Source organism: Eurosta solidaginis, chromosome 4 (assembly GCF_040869045.1).
Source record: "Eurosta solidaginis isolate ZX-2024a chromosome 4, ASM4086904v1, whole genome shotgun sequence".
NCBI lineage: Eukaryota > Metazoa > Arthropoda > Insecta > Diptera > Tephritidae > Eurosta > Eurosta solidaginis.
Genome location: NC_090322.1, coordinates 85,103,689 through 85,125,818, shown reverse-complemented (window position 1 = coordinate 85,125,818; position 22,130 = coordinate 85,103,689). Strand labels below are relative to the sequence as shown.

Below are 22,130 nucleotides of genomic sequence, written 5' to 3'. Positions count from 1 at the left end.
CTGGAAAAAATGGAAGAACACACACAACGTTAACACTAAAAATCATAAGCACACAAACTCATAGTCGGTTCATAACTGCAAGACTATGCAAATAAGACAATGCAACACAATAAAAAAACAAAACATACGATTTCACATACATTTTTTTTTATAAAAAGTTTTGATTTTTAATTCACTTTTTATTCAAAAGTAACCACGCACTAGAAATTTTATTTTTTTGTAATTCTTGCATTTATTTCACTGCGTTAAAATTATCAAGCCTGCACAACATTATAAAAAAAAAATTTACAAAAAAAGGAATCAAAACGGAATTTTTATTTCAACTAAATCGAAGGAATTTTGGTTTTCCTTAAATTTTCGAAGTTGAAGACTTTAATAAAAAAAATGTTTATTCACAAACAAAAAAAAATTCTATCATAAAAACTAAAAATTACAACTATTAAAATTAATGCAAAACAAATAGGAATGAAAATTGATAACCTATTAAAATTGTTGTGCAGCCTTACAATTCACATTTCACAAGAAAGAATTTCTCACTTCACAGAAAAAAAATCCCTAAAAAAATTGCATTTTACATACCGAAAAAAAATCAGCAATATGAGGGCAAAAGGAAACTGATCTCCAACAGGGATGTGTTTCTTCCTGGTTCCAGGATTTTGATGGTCCTGGGGAAAATTCCCAGGGACCTGAGCGTTCACTCGCACTTCACTTAACGCGCGACACTTTTCGTGGAACCCGCACTTGCTAAAATAAAACTTTATATTTCAAACTTTATTTTTCAGCACTGTACACTTTTAAAATAACTTAAATTTGTTTTACTGCCTTTGACAAAGCAAACGCTAAGACCGCGACTTGCGATTTTTGTGAAACCGAATACTAAGCGGACCCCCTTATATACCAAAATGTATCTTGCGGCACTTATCTTTGTCACCGTACAGCAAAGCCTTTCTGCCCCTGTTGAGCTGAATGTCATAGCGGGCGTGTATGTACGTATGCGCATCCCTCTAGTTATCTAACTACAACATGCATGCATTTACTTTAGTGTGTGAAGTGCTGAAAGGGGAAAGATCGTTACTGCCGTTGTATAGCTATCTGTGCATATACCCGCTTGCACGTGATTGGAAATTATTTTAGGGAAATCACAAGGGCTGTTGTTATAAATGGTAACTTGATATTAAAGTAATGAGTGTGCTTATATAGTTGTAAAAAATGTATAAAAAGCGCGCCCGCGATTGCCGGCTAATAATACTTGACTGCTTATTGGAATAGATTGTTGATGAATATGGTAGTACCTGCGTGTTGGCGCCTTTCCACTCGCCGCGCACGGCTGCGCATAGGAATTTCGCCGCCGTTTGAAGGAGGCGGCTTAAACAATTGTTTTTTTTTTTGAATTGGTGTATAATTGTAAAATTATTTTTTATTTTGGAATAGAAATTATAAATATTTTTCAGATAACTGTCATAGCTGTGCGTATAGGTCCATTTCGAAGGTTGCTAAGCCATCATCATCAGTACGCTTTAGGCACACTGCGCTTACCATTTAGCTTCACAGCGGTGGCTTGTTTGAATGATAAATTGCTACCTCTATTCCTCTTTACCAACTACATTTTACCAGCGTTGCACCATCTGTTGCAAATCACTGATTATATTGGATTTTTGTTACTGTCAAGTACATTTTGACATACCCACGTGCTCTTGGTTTATTAAGAATTCTTGTTGTTTTTATCGGCCTATTGATAAAGGATTCCAGGTTTGATTCGATTCAAGGCTTATAACAACAATTTGTATGATAATTATTGTATTTATTGTTTATTTTTCTATAATTGAAAATTTGTTTTCTATTTTGGAATATAAGATCGAAATATTTTTCAGACAACTGCGCATAAAAAAACAATAATTATCATACAAATTATTGTTATAAGCTTTGAGCTCGAATCAAACCTGGAATCCTTTATCAATAGGCCGATAAAAACAACAAGAATTCTTAATAAACCGAATTGAAACTGGAAAAAACCCTAACCAAATATAAACTGGCTCGTTCGTTTTTAATGAACTATGTTATTTTGTTTCTTGTATTTCGTTAATTCTTTTTATTAGGAGGGAAAGCGTAAAAAAATTAAGAAAAAATATAGGAAAAAAACAAGAAAATAAAAAAGTGGACGGGCACGAAGTTCCTTAAGTTTGTTTTTATTGAGGAATTTTTTTATTGATTTGAAATTGAAGTGTAACGGATTAAAGATGAAACGTCGTTGTTTAAAGTTTGACAATAATTAAATTTTATTAGAGAATACTTTCTTTTTTATACAAAATTTCTTACATGACAACTATGTGTTTACACTGACACTTACAAACTAAAAAGTACATAGATTAATAATGCATGTATGAAAAGTCAGCATATTATTATGGTAGCCTATTTATGTACACATGTAATTAGATGCATATAAATATTTTGGCAGTCAATATGACCAACAGACAAATATGTCGATAAGCGTGACTGATCGATAAGTGTGTTGGTCAATGTGACGGGGAGACAAATGTAAACAGATATATGCCGTGTGTGTCGGATTGCACATATGATGTTGATCTCCCGCTGAGTTAAAATAATTATGTGGGTTAGTTCAACTTGAATACTTGTGTGGTCGATATGTATGTATGTATATTGTACCATCAAGAATGCATTGAAAGAAACGCATTCAAAGTAATGCTACACCACCCGCCTTAGGGGAATAGACATATGTAATTGAAGACAATTATATATGACTATTCAATCGCCTTAATGCCCCACTTAAGGTTTTAATTGTTTTTCATATTCTATTGTAATTGATTACATAATGGTAACTTGATATTAAAGTAATGAGTGTGTTTATATAGTTTTTATTTTATTTTATTTGTTTACATTTTCTTCACATGTGTGTGTATTATGCTGAATTTTTATTTTTTTTTTTTCATATTTATAATTATTAGTACAGTGAAGTGCTTATAGTGAGGTTGTTTGTTTTTACCAAGGGTTTTATATTGGTTTAAGCATATTCTTATGCATTATTATTTCCTTATCTTTACTGGTCTTGCTACTATTTCCTATTCTATGTGGTATTAACGTAAAATTATTGTTCTTATCGATATTTTTTACTCTATAGGATCCCTTATATTTATTATCTAACTTATGGGCGGCTTCTTCTCTAACCAATACTAAATCTCCTATGTTTATTTCCTTACTGTAGCTACTTTTATCATAATTAGATTATTGTTTTTCTTTAGCCTCTTGGACTAATTTCCTAGCTCTTTGTTGTGCTATCTGAAGTCTGTATTTTACGTCTTTGTAGTAAGCTTCGTGATTGTGTAATGCCCTGATTTTATTATATCCTAGAAATTCGTAAGTCGGGGCTTTTTGGAAATATAGGTTCAAAAGGAGAATATTTATGTATGGTTGATGGCGTTGTATTGTAACAATACGCGAAGGTGTAGTCTGAAGAACACCAAAATAAAAGGTCGAAACTTTGGCGAAAAAATAAAAAAGGGGTTTTTCTGATTTATTGGATTGCAAACCCGAAACCAAAAACAAATCTGATATGGAAGGTTCTATTATGTCATCTTCGATTAACTTATTTACCTGTTTGCTTATTTCCGCTTTTTGTGTCTGAGGTAATCTATAATATTTTATATAGACAGGAGTATCATCCTTCAGGTGTAATTTTTGTTTGTAAAAATTATTGGAACAAATTTGTTCTGTTTCCAGTGCAAATATGTCAATGAATTCTGTGCATAACGATGCTAACTGAGAATTGAAAAATTTTGGAAAAGTTTTGGTTAATCTTTTTAATTTTTTTTAATACAAGTTAATAGCCTTGAATATTGTAAATTGTTAGACTCAGTCGATCATACATATCCATGTTCCTGATGATGACTTCAGCTTGACGTCGAAATATCGACCAAATAAATTAAAAATGAATATAAAAAAAAAAAAAAAAAATATTTTATTCATGTGTGCAGTCTTAGCCGAATAAGTCTAACAATTTAATATTTTTAATATTACTATATCATTGCTATTTTTATTGTGTGTGGTTGTTTTAATTAGTGTATAGTCATCTTAATTTTCAGTATTTCAGTATTAATTTTGTAATTTTGAATAGTTATGTTTTTATTTGTTGTGTTGATAATTCTAACGAAGGTTTGGTCTTTATTTGTAATTGTGTTTGCTATGAAAACGCCTTCAGATAATTTTTGATTGGGTATGAAGATGTTTTTACTATCGGTGTTCACTTTAACTTGTCTAATGACGTCAGATCTAGCAGGGATCGTAATTGTATTGGCGTACAGACAATTTTAGATGCATTGTTATTGTTTGGGGAAAATCATATGGTCTTAGGATTAATTTATTCTCTGTTTTGCCATAATCTAGAATGCAATTGTATTGCTTTATAAAATCTAGTCCTATTATTCCATCGCATGGGATTGGGTAGTCATCTTCTACCACATGGAATGTATGGTAAATTAGGAGGTCAACCCCTTTTAAATCCGCTTTAACTGTGCCTAATGTGCTGGTTATACCCTGACCAATGCCCTCTAAATCTGTAATTTTCCCTGTATTTATTTTAATATTATTAAAATATTTGTTTCTTTTTAATGATGGAGATATCTGCTCCTGTATCTAATAATAAGTTTGAAATTGAGTTGTTTAGTGATGTTCTTGTAGATATGTAGTTATTTAAGTGTAGATTTAGTAGACATATTTTTCTATCTACTGGTCTTGAAGTGGAGTCTGTTGGTTTTCCTGGTGGGTGCAATTGCACACGTTACGGGTCTAGTTATAAGTTCTCTTTCCGTTTTGGGTTTGTGATCCTCTTTGAGGATTATTATTTGGTCTAGAGTTATATCTTGGCTGCGGTCTAAATCTTCTACCTCGGTAACTCGCGTAGTTGTTACTTCGGTAACCTCCACGGAAATTACTCCGGTATTGACTCTGCTGCCGTACGTTTAAAATTGTATTTGAGGTGCCCGTTTTTTCTGTACAGCTGTTTGTAAATTGCATCGTTCATTGATGTGAACGTTCCTCTTTGCATAGTCATTTTTACTTTGTCATTGGAGCAGTTTTTACACATAACTTTGACTGCTGCTTGTGTGGACTATCTGGATTGAGTCCATCCGAGGTATAAGCTTTTTACAATGACCTGGTAATTTTTTCTATTTCGGCGGTGTATTGGTTTGTAGTTTTGCTGCGTTGTTGGATATTCAGAAGTTTTGCTGTTAAAACTTCTACTGATTCGCCTTTTATTGCGGTTTTTAGCTTTAGCTTTATTTGTGCGATTGTACTTTCGTTACTAATGAAGTTTCTTGCCGTGCCTATTAGCTTAGTTTTTATCATTGTTATTGCTAAGGCTTGCCGTGGTATGATGGTAGCGTGCTCCGCCTGCCACACCGTATGCCCTGTATTCGCACTCCGGGCAAAGCAACATCAAAATTTTAGAAATTGCCTCTCATAGCTATAATAGGTGTGTATATTTCTATTTATTATTATTAGGACTTTCTACGCGGTGACCATTTACGAAAAAATAAATTAATTTTTATTCAATTTTATTTTTACAGAAACTGAAAAGGCTCACATTATAATTGAGAAAACACCCGTTGCTGTATACGGAGAATATGACTTTATAAATTTAGTGAAAGTAAGAATTAATTATTATTTTGCCTTAAATAAAATATACCCAGCAGAAATATCGCAGACTTTAGAGTTTTTGACTAGATTTTGCTATAAGCACTATTCGATTCAGACCCGTGGTGCGAAACAAAACATAAAAAGATGGCAAAAAGTGAATAATCTTATTTCAAAAATTAGTAACGTGTAATATGTTTACCTACATATAAACATACGGTGAGTGCCACCCAAAATGGTCCGCCTTAAAATTGCAAGTTTCAGCAATATATTTTTATTTTCAATAATTTTGCTAATTCCTTATGAAAGTATACGTAAAAATGCAATACAAATACTGCAAATTAAAGTTAAGGACTTTCGTGCAAAATTGCCGAAATTATTGAAAAGAAAAGTCTTACTGAAAATTGTTATATTGAGGTGGGCCATTTTGGGTGGTACTCGCTGCTTGTATTAATTTAAGATAATATAGTATATATTAATTCAATTAAATTGCCTGTATGAATTGAACTGAATTCTGGCTGAAAATAAATTTTATTAAAATATCAAAATCTTATTCGTATTGCAACTACATAAAATGTATACGTTTATAAGTAAACACCCAGGATTAATCAAAATAAGTATTTTATAATGATTGTTTTTTTATAAAATGTAAACTCATTTAAACATATACATGTTATTAGCTCAAAATACGATCAAATATTTTCAAAAAGGTGCGAAGTGGGTTACAGGGGCTAAGGGGTATGTGGCATTGCGCATATCATAAGTAAGTTCACTAAAGCCCCTGTATATTTTACGCATTTTGAATGGTAATCATTACGCATATGGTTGGCAAATTTACTAAAATCGTTATAAAATGTTACGCATTTTGAATAGTAGTTTTTACGCATGTGTTTAGTAAAGGCTTTGCACATTCTGATAGTATATACACCATGTGTGTAAATTTGCAATAATTAAGCGAGACAACTTTTTTTCTGGCTTAATTTGTATAGATTTACATGCTTGCTTTTAAGAGTGCAATTAATATATTATGCAGCAGAGGACTTAACATAGTTCACTTCAATGCACGTAGCTTTATAAGCCAAATAAGTCATTTAGCCTGTATCCATTTTTTAATGCAATGTCTGGGTATCTGGCTGGCTTCGACAATATTGTCCTTTGTGGTGATTTAAATGTGAATGTACTCTCTCATGACAGTTATGGTGACCGTTTGCTGGGTGGTATTGCAGGCATGGGACTGTCTATGGTAAAATCGACCATACCCACGAGGTATGCCAATCATTGCACACCTAGCCGGCTAGACTACTTCACTGTGCCTGATCTAAGTAGAATCTTAAAGTTTGACCAAACAGGTATAATATCAGACCATGATTTTATTTATTGTTGTCAGGATATTGATATTGAGCGTCCGGCCACGAATTAGTATTTTTTTTTTTGATGTATATTGAAACGATCTTCCGTCATCCCTTGTCAATTATGTATTTTCAGTAGACGTCGCTTCTAAACTGTTAGTAGTCCGTTCACATTCAAGTTAAAAGCCTGATAAGCATTAACTGACTTATTACGTCTTACTGATTTTCCTACACGGTGGATAAATGGTACATATTGGTACGATTTTCCGTCATCCCTTGTGAAGAAAAATCAATCATAGTTGACAAGGGATGACGGAAAATTGTTCCAATATACATCATTTATCCACCCTGTCGGAAAATCAACACAACAAAATAAGTTAGTACTTTTTCTTATAGAGACTGTCGTAGCATCAACGAAGATGAGCTTTTGAATGACCTCAACAATGTAAACTGGTTAGATTGTTGGCTGTTTTAGCAGTGCTTCGCCCCATCCAATAGGTTCGACCGATCACAAATTTTCATCAATATCGTATAACGGGAGTCCTGCTGTTTCAACAGGGGTGGACCATAATGAGAGCGGTGTTAGAGGCGTTGGTTTCACAATACATTTAAAGAGATGGTTGGTGTCACGTGGGGACACGTTACAAGCAGGACATACGTTTTGTACGTCAGGGTTGATTCTGGACAGGTAAGAGTTTAACCTGTTACAGTATCCAGATCGAAGTTGAGCTAGAGTAACTCGCGTTTCCCTAGAGAGTGTGCGTTCCTCTTCTGCAAGTTTTGGGTATTGTTCTTTGAGTACAGTATTCACCAGGCAGTTCCTGGCATAAAGGTCCGACGCCTGTACGTGAAGTTCACTGAGGACCTGCTTGTGTTTTTTGGCTTCATAGGGCTTTGGTCTCAGGTGCCGTATTTCCTCATAATGCTTACGGAAATGACTCCTTAAGACCTTGGACGGTGTTGGCTCATCAATCAGATGTCTGTTTGGTTAGCATTTCATTTCTCTCCCTGATGCGGAGTATTCTCGTCTCATTATATAGATGGTGTTCTGGGGAGATGAGAAGACAACCCGTGGTGGTTCTGACGCCAGTATTTTGGCAGGCCTATAGCTTCTTCCGGTGAGTAGTCTTTAGGCTTGGCGACCATATCGGGGACGTAGTCTTTTATTTTGTTGCAAAGCTCATTGATTTGTGGGCCTGGGCTTGTGGCCATTATTGTGCAGTCATCGGCGTAGGAAACGATAGTAACTCCTTCTGGTGGGAAGGTAGCTTTGATATGTAGAAGTTAAACAAAAGTGGGGATAGACCACAACCCTGTGTCACCCCTTGTTTAATTCTTCCTGGTTTTGATGTTGCGTTCCTAAATTGCACCGATACCTGCTGACCACCAAGATAATTTGCGGTCCACCTTTTAAGACTTGGGGGAAGGGTAGACCTTTCCAGGTCTTGCAGTAACTTGCCATGGTTGAATTTTAAGCTGGTGTTGTTATGGGTGCGTATGACAAGCATGCTCCCATTCGAATTGTCCTTAAAAAAGTTTCATCTTGTCCCTTGTTCAGTTTTAGAGTACTGTCAGCCATCAAGCTGCGTAATAAGCTCCATTCAAAATCTTTAGTAATTGGGAAACATTTAAAAGAGCGGCAAATAATGCAACTCGTGTCACTCGGCGCGAAAAAACGTTACATTTTCGTGTTAAATTAAATAAGTAACATAAATAGTTCACTGGTACGCAGAAAGGATGAGGTTCAGTGCGTTCTAGATCCTGAGCTACTATTTTTAGTCAGCTTTGATAGAAATGATCTGACTCTACTCTGCTTACTTGACTTCTCTAAAGCGTTTGATTCGGTTAGCCCCATGATGTTGTGTGACAAGATTAAGAAATACTTTAGCTCCGGCAGTAGCGCATTGAAACTTATGGCAGCTTATCTATCAGATAGGTGCTAAGGTGTCAAGATCGGATCTAAAGTATCACAACTTAAAGTTGTTGAAAGTAGGGTTCCCCAATGATCTATTCTTGGCCCTCTGCTCTTCAGTATATGTATAAATGATGTCATTCGAATTTGCCGATATTCTCGTCTTCATGCATATGGCGATGGCTTACATTTAAATTGTAGGAAGTCGTGTGTTGGCAATCGTTAACAAAAAAGTAGACATTTTCGTTTCTGACACCAATACGTGTAGATGGGAAGGCTCTAAAAGTAGCAAATTCAACACTAACTTGTACAGATCATATAAACTCTGTTATAGTCAAGGTGTATGCTACTTTGAGAAATCTTCGTAGATCTGGGTTTTATACTCCAACCAACACGTCGTCAACTTGCTTTACAGCTGATCCAATATTTACATACGCCGAAGTTGTATATAGTAAACTTGATGCTATTCCTCACGCAAGATCAACGTGTTACTCAATGAACGTGACACGGTGTTTATGTTTTAAAGTTTTATGATATTTCGCCATGAAGGAACAGCCTCTTGGACTCTGCAATTCTAGAGTACCTCAAGGCCAGAAACTGCATTTTTCTTAACAAATTGATTACTAATAAAATGCCTTGCTATTATTATCGGAGTTACAGCTTTCAAATTGTGGTGAGAAACTGAGTCCACAAAGGGACGGATACAGACCCATTTTCAATCACTTTCAACCTCTGGCAACCCAAGTTCTTGTCGAAATACAAAATTTCAGCGAATTCGCTTTATTCGTGGCAAATCTAGACCGCTTCAAAGGTTGAGTGACTGCTCGTTTTTTTGCGCTGCAACTCAGAAATGGTTGAGCCCACGCAAAAATACTTTATGATGCACTTGTTAAGAATTTCATGATCAACTTCGGACTTACACGGTTAAAAGTTTAAGGCTAAATTTCTGTATAACAAAATGTTGTGAAAAAATATATGACTTGCAGAAGAAGAGATGCGTTTGATGCTAAATGAAGACAAAATTAAAGTATTGACAACCACGTTAATGGTAAAGGACGTCGACCTTTTGGGAACCAGCCTTAGCGCAACCGCAATGTCAGACTAGAAATCCAGCGAAGAATCGCTCTCACCAATAATTTTTTCTTTGAACTGAGGAGGAAATTGAAAAGTAAAACCTTCTCTCGGCAAACGATAATCCATGGTTCAACTATATGGTTGGCTCATCTCTACAGCAACAATATACCTTTGTTCACATTGTCAAAATCTGCGTGTTGGTTAGGCGAATGGAATGGAGAGAAAACATAAAATTTGCAATTCTTGTGTTTTGTGGGAAAATAATGCTCAGGTATTCATATCCCGATGCGCCCGATCCATCAAAGAGATAATTGTTGGAAGTACGCCATCTGCGTTTCCTAGTCAATTAAATTATATTCCACGGCTTTCTCTATGTTTATTACCACCCTGTGCAATGCCGTGTCAACCGACTTTCCTTTGGTGTACGCATGTTGTGTTGTGGAGAACAGTTTTTCATCTTTGTTGAACTTTATGTACATATCTATAAGCCTCTCAAAGATTTTGAGCAGAAGTTATTTTAAACTAATGGACCTGTATCCCACATATGACAGATCTTCCCTGCTTTGGTAGGAAAACTACACGAAAAATTCTCCAAGAACGGCGGACATGGTTCAGTTTTTTTCGAAAATTGGTACCATTTACAAAGGCGTAAAAGGAATTGAACGCTTCGCTTTTCGTAACTTTTTCAGCTTAAACATTTCTTTTACCTGTCTTCTAAGAAGACTCAGCTCCTTACTCCACCATTTCGGCTTTGCTTTTCCTCTGAATCTTCTAAGAGGGCAAGCCCTGTGTTACTCAGATATAGGAATCTTTGACTATGGGCTTCTAAAGGTTCATCCTTCCTCTACGCTCTTTAGGAGGATGCTGAAGCTGACATATGCATGGTCGGAGAAGGATTATCTATCAAGGGCCATAAACTCATACCTTGATGTATCACGTGGCACCAACACATGTAGGGACAGCAGCCCTGTTGGCTACCTGCAAATTGTTTTGCAACATTTAACAAAATAGATACTCGCCTTTATCATTTGTATCCCCTCTTTCTCACACATTGTGGTGCGCATTTTCAGCCGAGCCTATGACCAACCGCCCTTTGCCCCCTTCCTCTTCTTAGGATTCGAAGAAGTAATCACACTGGCCACATTTTGAAAATACTCATTTTATATCAACAATCGAACCACGAGCTTTTTGTTTACAAATTAATATAAGGAAAAAAAATCTGAGTTAGGCTGTACTCCAACCAGCGCCACTCGCGTTGCAACAGATACGCCTAACATCTGCACCATTTCGATTTGTTCAGCGAAGTGTCAAATGTTGTGGTTATGATTTAAGGAATATTTTCATAAATTTTCAGAGAGTGTACAAGGTTTAAACAAAGTTAGGGAATTGAGTGATAGTGGGATTCATAGCTTCCGTAACATCACCTAAGCGAGGCGAATCCTGTTACAAATAGACATGTATCAATTAGAAAAAAAAAAAAAGATTTCTAATCTGGGTTGGCCTTCGGAAGTGATTTGGCAAACTCGCCGAGTGTATTTCTGCCATGAAAAGCTTCTTAATGGAAATTCATCTGCCGTTCGGAGTCGGCATAGAATATGTAGGTGTTGTTGTTGTTGTTGTAGCAGCAGGTCGCACCTATTACATGGGGCAAGGCGCTGCTACAACAACAACAAGTAGGTCTCGTCCCGCTAAGAAAGAATGGTTTTACTTTCTTATATTTGTATGATGGTAATATTTTAAACCAAACGTGTAAAACAAATAAAAATGCACAAATACATGTATTACAACCCAGCAAAAAATCGGTAATCGCTACTAAGGGTAATCGCTTCTAAGGTAATGTCTTCTAAGTGTAGTTTCACTTCACCAACCCATTGCTGGTAATGCTGCAAAGAATCGCTATTCAGTTCGAAGTATAATGTATTCTAGAAGGCATTGATTTAAAATGCCTTCAAATGATTTCGCTTCTCCTACTCATTGCTGGTAATACATAAAATACGCAGAGGCGCGCATATTTACACTACCTTAATTTGTATTCACTTCTGTTATCAATTACGGGTAATGCAAAAAGCGCAATAGGTAGATAAATAGAAAAAAATCTTAATTCCCGTTACCTTCTGTGGAAATTTCCATTCGACAACAATCATGTTTGGAATTGTTTAATTGAGTCTGCAATTGTTATCCGTCTGTGACGCGTCTTTTATAAGCGATCAAATAAAAAAGTGAGTTATTAAAATAAAATAAAAATGTTAAGCAAAAGACAATTAAAACCTTTAATAAAAATAAAAAAGAGCGAAATAGACCTTAAATTTAGTGAAAGTGTTGAACAAAATGAAATTAATATAGACAATACTTCGTCAGGAGTAGGACAACATAGTGACCGTGATTAATCAGTGGAAAATAATATTGAAATTAATAAAGAAAATATTGCGTTAGGAATGATACCACTTAGGAACAAGTTGAGGGATTGGTTTCTGGAGTTCTTTCCCCCGGTACCATGTGTTACCAGTTTGGGTGAAGATATAATATTACAACATAATATGGATGAGAAACAAGAGAAAACGTCAATACTTTGATACGCGAAACTAATGAAAGTACTTTTTGGTAAGTATATTTAAAAAATATAAATATATCAGTAAATTAACACCCTTTAGGCTGATTTACACGAGTCGATTTTCAATTCGATTTTTTTCGTTCGACTGCGTTCAACCATCAAATACATGCTTTTTATCAGTCGAATTGCTATTTACACAGTGGAACGACAAAAATCTACCAGTAAAATCAACTCGTGTAAATCAGCCTTTAGGCACAGTTTTTCAGTGCGGGTTTAAACTACAGTCAAAGTTGACTAGAGTTTAACCCTGTCAGTATTGCCGCTTAACCTAAGATGATGTTATGGAAAAGAAGATAATGGCAAGGTTGAACTCTAGTCAACTTTAAATGTAGTTTAAACACGCACTGAAAAACTGAGCATTGTTCTGGCATGGTTATATTTTAATGAACACCCTGGTTACAAGAAATTTTACAATCTTTTGGTGGTCTATCTGCAAAAGTTTCTAAATAGTAATGTTACCAGAAGATAATAAGAGTGTAACCATGGCAGAATAAGGGGGTAAGTCGAGTTATTAAAGAGCTGACAATCACTTTTTAAAAGATATTTATTTTATATATGTTTACAAACTTTTCATATTTTTATTTCAGAAGCTGCTAACAAGTTGGGAATTGGGGAAAAGGAATACAAAGACCAGCTGCGACACGCAATGAAAGCCGTAAAATACTGCTACCACAAGGCCTCAAGTTTAAAGAAAAAGCGCACCGAAGCTACTCCAGAATAAAAGCAACGAAACAAAGCCAAAATAATGTTATTTCATAAAAGGTTTAATTTGATAAGTATGTATGCAAGACTAAATTTTATTGATATACTGCGTACAAGACTGAATTCCTACCAATTTTTAATTTCTGTAACAATCAAGGACTAGAAATAATGATTATTTTTTTTTTTTTGTTTTACTCAATAATGAGTTTTTCATAATAAATCTAAAATAGTCATATATCCTGAACTATGCTGAATTTCGCCTTAAACATTTGAACGAACACCCTCTTGCTCTGAAATTGCTGATATCAAAGATAAGTTATTGAAAATGCTACTATAAGTGTCGGAAAATCGGTATGAATTGAATACCTGCTCCCCCATTTAAAGTAAAATTTTCAAAAACTTAACTTTAGTATGAAGAATTGAAAATTTTTAAGTCGAAGTTCCGCATAGTTCAGGATGTATGACTCTTCTTTTTTCTTTTATTATGAAAAACTTGAGTAAGTTAAAAATATAATCATAATTTGCAGTCCTTCGCAATAATTGGTAATTAATTTGTAAGATCTGCTATCAAAAAAGATAAAATAAAATGTAAACTTTTTAAAACACTATTTATATAATCCTATTAAATACACTGAACCAAAAAATACATGTTTTCTAAGAAAGAGTTCATGAAAATTTCTCCAAAAACCAGTTTTCATAGAATTAAAAAAAATATTTCTTAGAACATAGATATTTTTTCTTAAAATCTATAAACCCATTAATAGAATATAAGAAAAAATATATATATTTTAAGAAATATTTTTTTTCATACACCGATTTTTGTAGAGGTTTTCATGAAATTTTTGGTTCAGTGTAGTTCTAGGTGTTTCACTCTATTTTTCTGCAAGGCATTCTTGCTTCGCTTCTATAGATTTAATATAGGAAGGCATTCTAAACCTTCTTCTCCGGAAGGGGTTCTTGATTCGCTTCTAAAGATTTAATATAGGAAGGCATTCTAAACCCTCTTCTCCGGAAGGGGTTATTGCTTCGATACCATGGGTTTCATGAAGAAGGGCGTTCTGCATTTGTTTTTACGATGGCGTTCTTGCTTTGCTTCTATGGATTAAATATAACAAGGCGTTCTACATCCGCTTCTCTGTAAGGCATGCTGCAGTAGCTTCTTCAATAGTAGCTGTAATTGGTTCCAGTTCGTTTGACGGTGGTCCAGAAAGTAGGGGCCTACCTCCAATGACATGCCCATGTTTAAGTAATAAAGAAAAGAAGGGAAAGTGGAAGCGATTCCGAAAATTTATTCCGATTCATCTTTCCCTTCTAAGGTAATCGTGTTTTTTGCTGGGAAGCAGCGTAAATTCCGGTTAATTAAATATTTATATTCAATTTAATTAACTCAATAGAAGGTCGTGGTCACGATATTTACATTTATTTCGAATATATTGGTGGTAGAAAACAGGATGTAGTTAGAAAGTTGGTAGATCTACCGACTGGTATAGTTCGTGCACTGAATCTCCTAATATGATCATAATATTTACACTGGACCAGTGCACGGACTTTTAAAAAGAGAATGGTGGTAGACGAAAAATTAAAATATTGGTAGAAGTTTTTCCAAGAAAACAATAGCTATAGTTTATATTTGTACAAATCAATTCTTAACTTATTGTAAAACAAATAAAGCACATTTCACAGAAATATATAACTCTTTTAAAAACATGTAAACAAAACAAAAAATTACATGTAAATTTGTATATACATAGCTTATGCCTATATGATACTTGCTTTTTTCCAGTATTTCGAGCTTGAAATACTGACGAAAATTTACCGAAACGTCTAATAACAACAACAATTTTCCAAAGTACCAAAAATACTACCAAAAAATAACCTACTTCGGCATGTTATCGTTTACTTAAAACTTTTTTTATTTTCGTTCAGAATTATTCCCAAAAAACTGATGAGAATAACGCAGGAAAATATTTGCATGCTCATTTACTACATAAAAAGTTGGACCTACCAATAAAGTGGTAAAGTCCGTGCACTGCACAGAGTCTATCGGATATCCGCATCTGGCTTTTAGCGTTTTCTTTTCTGGCTATAGTGTTACGCTTTTTGTACGCCGCGCAAGGGTTGTTGTTCTATTATCCATAGTATTTTTGCGCAGAACACCTTTCTGCGTTGGCGGCCTTCGGCTACCGCCACGGTGATGCACAATTTTTTTTGTGGGTACGAACACAACAACAACCACATGGAAATCGCCAACTTCAACTGCAAATATCTCCGGACAGAGATCAAATTTTTCTTTTTCGCCTTCGGATTATTGTTCTCGAGATTAATACGCGTCTTTTGACACATCACTCGATATTTTTGGTAGCGTATTAGCAGTCGACCCCTCAACTAGACTATTACCGAAAACGCTATTTGATTTTTTACTCATCATCTGGCTACGAGTTAAGCCGGAGTCATTGGTGCCGTATGTCGTATCGCTGTATCCGTATCCCTAACGTAATCAGCTGTTTATCGTTACGACGGTAAACCAAAACCCAATTGGTTGGCTACGATACGGTTACGACCTTAGCGGCACCAATAATCGATTGCACTGATTCTCATAAGGTTGGTCAAATCAGCTGTTATAAGGTTACCGCTACGGTTACCGATAAAGCACCAATGTCTCCAGCTTTATCCCAGTTCAGCGCAACCATATCATCCACAAAAAATTTCTTGTGTATGTGGAATTAGTTCCGAATACTATTTTGTACATACCTGAAATCATTTAGCATACATAGCTACATAATCCTACATACCAAATTGTAATTTTTTATATGTATATATATATGTACATATATGCGTGAGTGTGTGTGTGTGAATAGCATTTATCAATATATTCCTTCATTGAGGTATATCGTCGACGCCGTGGTAAATTCTCTAACTCCACTTTTTACTTGGAATGGGAAATGATTTCTGCACATGGTGGTAAAAGCAAATTTTGTGTTTAATGTCCAGAGCCACTAAAAACTATGCAAGGTAAATCCTGCTAACTCCAGCAAAATTATGAAAAACTGCTAGCTTCATATATTTTCATAATTCCAATACATTTTAAAATTTAGAATGTTGAGTTCAATGGAGTTTTATGTTGTACTGTCAAATTTTGTTGAACGGAGTTACCAGCTTTTACAACATTTTCGACGTAAGGGCATAGTTGAGTAGAAATACCAAAATGTAACTCAAACACGTTTTAATGTCACACAAATTTTTATGAAAACACTAATAAATTAGGAAGCAAAAAAACATATCAACAGGTATGCAACTAGTTCACGCATACTCCATACCTGCGATCACAGATATGTATATATGTATGTCGTATCATGTATGTACATACATACAAGGTATATACACTTCTACTCTTGGAGTTTTATAAGCAAGTGTTTGAAATAGTCGGTATGCAAATATATGACATTTTCACTGTTTTATGCATAGATGAAGGCTTCACATGCATAAGCATATTTCATAGCCGCATGCCTATACAACAGCCATAAACATTTTCGTAGAAAATATTTACTGATGAAGGTTAATAAAATTTTCACATTTTTAAAAGTAACGATTTTTCTCAAATTTTTAATTTCCCGACATAACATCTTTAATATATGTTTTTTTTTCACATAAGTATAACTTATACATCCATAAGCAGTAGTGTGTATGATGCCTAGATGTATAAAACAAGTGTTAATTTGTATAAGTGTACATATGCCTTTATGTATGTGTATATAAACCGCATTCCATTGTCACTAATGCATACAATAAAATAAAAATATTACTTATTAGCACAATGTATATGTCATTTTAGAGAAAACTATGTCATGCGCATAAAGTAAACGTAGTAGAAAGTTTAAGATAAAGACAATAAATATTAGAATAACTGATATTCTTTATGATAAATCTTTTAGTTTTGCATTTTTTTTCATGGTAATTAACTCACCTGGATATTATTTCGCTTAACTTCATAATGTAGCCAGTTATCTGTAGAAAATGCTATTACTAGCAAAGCAGTTGCTATTATGGCGGATATTGTTGCAATAGAAAGCGTTACTGCTGAGCACGGCATCTTATATGTCCAAAGTATTATATTGTGGAAAGATTTTCAGTTCAATAAAGAAACTTTTTAAGAAAATTGGACGATAACTTCTTTTTTATTAAATGTATGTTCTAGTTTCAAAACATACTACAAACATTTAAGATGTCTGAGTTGATACTAAAATCTTAAAAACGTTTGTAAGCCGAAGTAAACATCTACATACATATGTACATAATCTGGATTTATTTTCACTCACAGATGGTTAATGAGAATAGGCCGTATTACATTCACGACGGCGGCTACAAAGCGTCATCTGTTAAATTATTTTTACACATATTTTTATGAGGGTCGTTATTTTTGGCCCAAAAGTGCAGCATTAAAATCAATCACGAATGCCGTTGTAGGCAGATTAAACCTGATTCTATTTTTCTGTAGCGTAGTCAATAAAAACTAAAATAAAAGTAAATAACAGACAATTAAGGATAAAATCATTCTTTTAGGGGGTTTTTAAACACAATAAATATTTTAAAATTTTTTCGCCACTGTTTGCTATAATGTATATATGCGGCATTCAAAGTAATCAAGTAGCCAATGCTTGGCTACGGTTGTAGACAACCTTTGCTTTATTGCGGTTGTGGTCTGTTGACGCCGTATTGACTGTAATCAGCCTCACAACTTTTGAGCTAGACTTCTTTGCAGAGAAGCTAAAGAGAGTAATCCAAAGACTTGTGCTTGAGTATATTAAACCAAAGAGGATAAACATAATAAGAGTCGTCACTCGTTATTTTTTAGGCATTTACTCGATGTAAACTGTGAGGTAGTCGCTACTTTTTTTTTTGGGCGAGATGTTTATAAATGTCTTCTATACATTTTCATGGGGTATTTGTGTTTATTTTGTCGACTGTATTTAATTAATTATTTAATTCTCTTTCCAAAAAACACGTTTGCATAAAGTGACAACACCGCATGGATAAATGGAAGGCAATTCAAAAATATCCCTCATAAAACAAAAGTAGCGACTACCTCACAGTTTACATCGAGTAAATGCCTAAAAAATAATTAGGGGACTCATGTAACCGTATAAATGCCTTATAAAGTGTGTAAACGTATAAATTTATCTAGTGCGTAAACAAGCTGTCAAATTTTGTATGAAAAATCATTTACACAATTTGTATAAATTTACGCGCACATTTCATTGTGTAAACTCAAAGGAATGCAACCTTGCAGACATTACAGCCGGCATTTTCATCAGAAATCTCCAACATCAGCAAGTAAAGGCGTTTTAGTTTTGATTTTTCACTTAATCTTGGTATTTTTAAATTTGTATAACAATCAAAAAAAATTTTTTGGCAATAATACAGATGAAAAACAATCAAGTTTATCAAGAGTATTACTAGGTGCGTTCATATAACCGCGTGTGTAAATGGATATAATTTTACACCTTATAAGTTTATATGCTATCATGAGTCCCCCTAATGAGTGACGGCTCTTATTGTATTTATCCTCTTTGATTAAACTTCCATAATATCCCCTCACAAACATAGATATGTATTGATCACGGCTGCCATTTTGGTCCATTTGTACCAGAAATGATCCTTTCCAACCCAAATTGGTCCGCTGGTCCCTTATTTCAATTTTGGTCCTTTTTAGGCTGTAACCAAGATTTTGGTTTTTTTTTTCACTGAGGTAAAAATGTACAAACTGCCCACAAAATTTTTCACACCTTCATAATTATTTTTTAAGATACTCTAGCAAGCGTTTATCGTCTATCGTATGAAAATTCATAATAGGGGTGAAAGATAGTGTATTCGTTAACCCATTTAAGAAGTAGGGATTTGTCGAAATAACAAAAAATATGGGTACCATACCAGCAAAGAGTTGCCAATAGATGACGCTGTGGTCCGATCAATGTTTTTAATCATGCAAACTTTTCTAGCTCGTCCGTTGAGTTCAAATTTTAAAACTTAAAATGCAGTTATGGCAAAAATTAGCAGTACTTTGGCGGACCGTCGAAATGATCTCTTAGAATAAAACAGACACAAGGCGCGATGTACTCTGAGATTTTGACCGCGCTTCTTTAGCGGGAATTACTTGTTCTGATCCCTCTTCGAACGGTGTCTGCACGGCAGATAAATTTCCGCTCAAAAACTCTTCATGCAGAAGTATGTACATTTAGATTGTTCATCAAACCACTGCCAAGAGACGACCTTAGAAAATTCGTTTTCTAAAGATTTTAATGTAACTTTTCCCTGACCTTTAATTGAGGAACCTCGGTTAGGTAGGCGAGCACGCTACCACTACACCAACGCGGCCGTCATCAGCTTAATTCGGAGTGAAGTGGACATAAACCCAAGCAAAGGTGTCCATCTAAGAACAACTCAAAGAGCTGTGAACAGTCATCTCATTTCAACTGTATGTAACTTAATAAAACATTCTGCATCGATTATGTAAGCTAACATACATGATTACATGATATTCATCAACACTTATATAATTTTCAATTTACCTCAATGGATTTCTTACGAAAAAAATTGCTGTAATTGAAATGCAGAGCAATGGCACTTCACCTAGCAGATAGTTTAGAAAATTGTTGGATCTTGAAGCAAAACAATTCTCGTTAATTATTGATGAAACAAACGGCTAATCAGAAAAAATCTTGTTTTGGTGGCTAGATATTTCAATTGGTTGTTAAACACTCTTCGTGAGAGATTTTTGTCGCTCCTCGAGCTTTACAAAAGTTGTTGCAAATGCACATGAACCTCAAAGAAATTTGACGGATTTTGCTACTGATGCAGCCATTCTTGAATTAAAAACTAAATCAAAGCACGATACTAATTTCTTTTATATTAAGTGCCCTTGCCACTCTCTTAATTTGTGTTCAAGTTATGCGTGCAAGCATACCGACAGATATTGAGAGTTTGTGAAGCAATGGCATGTAGATACCAAACAAAAAGTTACCTTAAAAATTTTTTACAAAGAAATCCTATGTAAAAGTTTTGAAAGTGTTACTTTTCGTTTGGGATGTCGATATTTAAATTTTTGTCAAACAGCCCAAAGACCCAAAGAAAATTAATGAGTTTAAGGAATCCGAAGACTATTGTAGTGTTAAGCAACGCAAGATACTAGGCATTTATTTTACTCGTTGGCTCACCTTGGAAAGTATCTTCTTGCATACGCCTCATACTGCGATACGGTTATATTTTCAATTTTTGTGTCTGGAAGTTAAAGGCGTTTCTTCTATACAACTTTCAAATTCAATGTCAGTTACAGAGTTAACCTGAGTCGATTTGTATGAACGAAAGTTAACCGATATAGCGCCATCGATTTTTCGATAGGATTTGGGCTCAGGAAAAAAGTTCCACTACGCATCCCCAAAAAATAATTTTCGAGCCTGCGAAATTTTTTTTTTTGTTTTAAGGTTTTCTTTCATGACCTACTAAACAAATTTTCATATGTATACCCAGTCCGACCCAAAAATGTCCCCCAACAACGTTATCGATAACATTTTTTTGAAAAAAAAAAACAAATATTTATTATATTTATAAATTTTTTTTTTCAAAAAACTGTTATCGACAACGTTTTTAGTGGACATTTTTGGGTCGGACAGAGTATACATATGAAATTTTTTTCAGTAGGTCGTGAAAACAACCTTAAAAAACAAAAAACAAAAAAAAAAAAAATGTCGCAGGCTCGAAAATTATTTTTTTGGGTATGCGTAGTGGAACTTTTTTCCTGAGCCCAATTCCTATCGAAAAATCGATGGCGCGATATCGGTTAAAATTGAAAACGATACTGCTACAACACCAGGAGTATATGTGTTAGACCGGGGGGATTTACTAACCGATATCGCGCCATCGATTTTTCGATAGGATTTGGGCTCAGGAAAAAAAGTTACACTACGCATACCGAAAAAAATAATTTTCGAGCCTGTAAAAGAAAATTGCGAAAGGGTCAATTTTTCGAACAAAACACTTTCCGAAACCCAATAAATATTTTTTTTTTTCAAAAAACTGTTGTAAACCGTTGGCGATAACAGTTTTTTGAAAAAAAAAATATTGTTTGGGTTTTGGGGAGTGTTTTGGTCGAATCCTTTTCGCATTTTTTTTACAAGTCGGCCCAGGTTAATATGTGTGTTAAACCATATGGACGTATATAAAATTGGTCGTGAAAAATTTATTTAAAAAAAATAGTTAAACGGGCATAAACAATTGTTGAATATCGCGAAAATTGTCAGATAGAGAATCATCAATCAGATTGAGATATTGTTACGTGAAATAAAGTGAATAAGTATTAAATTTAACTAATATATTGAATGCTAATTATAAAAAAGTTCAAAGTGTTCAATAAACAAATACAGAGTCATACGCGGATAAACAAACGGAAAAGAGCAAAAAAACTCAATCCCGCCAAAAAAGGAGTGTATGTGCAAAATGTAATGGAACATTTAGAGGGGAAGTGGTATAATGTGCGAAGGTGTGTGCGGCAAAGTATACCATGAGAACATGAATTGCTCTGGAGTGGACATATACAGCGTGAGAATTATTGATCAAAAAGACAATATGGCATGACATATATTCAAAACGTCGACTTAGTGCTACATTTTACACAGATGAGTGTGAAAAAAATAACTCAATACTGAATTTGAAAATGTGATGAACGAAAGTCAAAATGAAATAAAAGCATTATTAGAAGCAGTAGAGAGTCGATACATCCAACGCGCTGCGATAATAGAAAAGTCACAAAAACAATTTGAAAAGAAGATTGGGGAAATGA

At 34.5% G+C, this 22,130-nt stretch overlaps 1 protein-coding gene across 2 annotated transcripts in view; it reads right to left on the bottom strand.

Annotated features, from left to right (window-relative positions):
* Positions 1-17,553, bottom strand: part of LOC137250027 (uncharacterized) — a 138,939-nt gene extending 121,386 nt beyond the window's left edge. Inside the window, exon 1 of one of the 2 annotated variants that reach the window (XM_067782222.1) lies at positions 17,262-17,553. In XM_067782222.1, coding sequence (XP_067638323.1) covers positions 17,262-17,387 — 126 coding nt within the window. In that variant the 5' untranslated portion in view covers positions 17,388-17,553. Of the gene's footprint in view, positions 1-16,089; positions 16,439-17,261 lie in introns of those variants that run through there. The other variant, XM_067782223.1, reaches the window with a different exon arrangement.
* Positions 17,554-22,130: the final 4,577 nt, after the last annotated feature.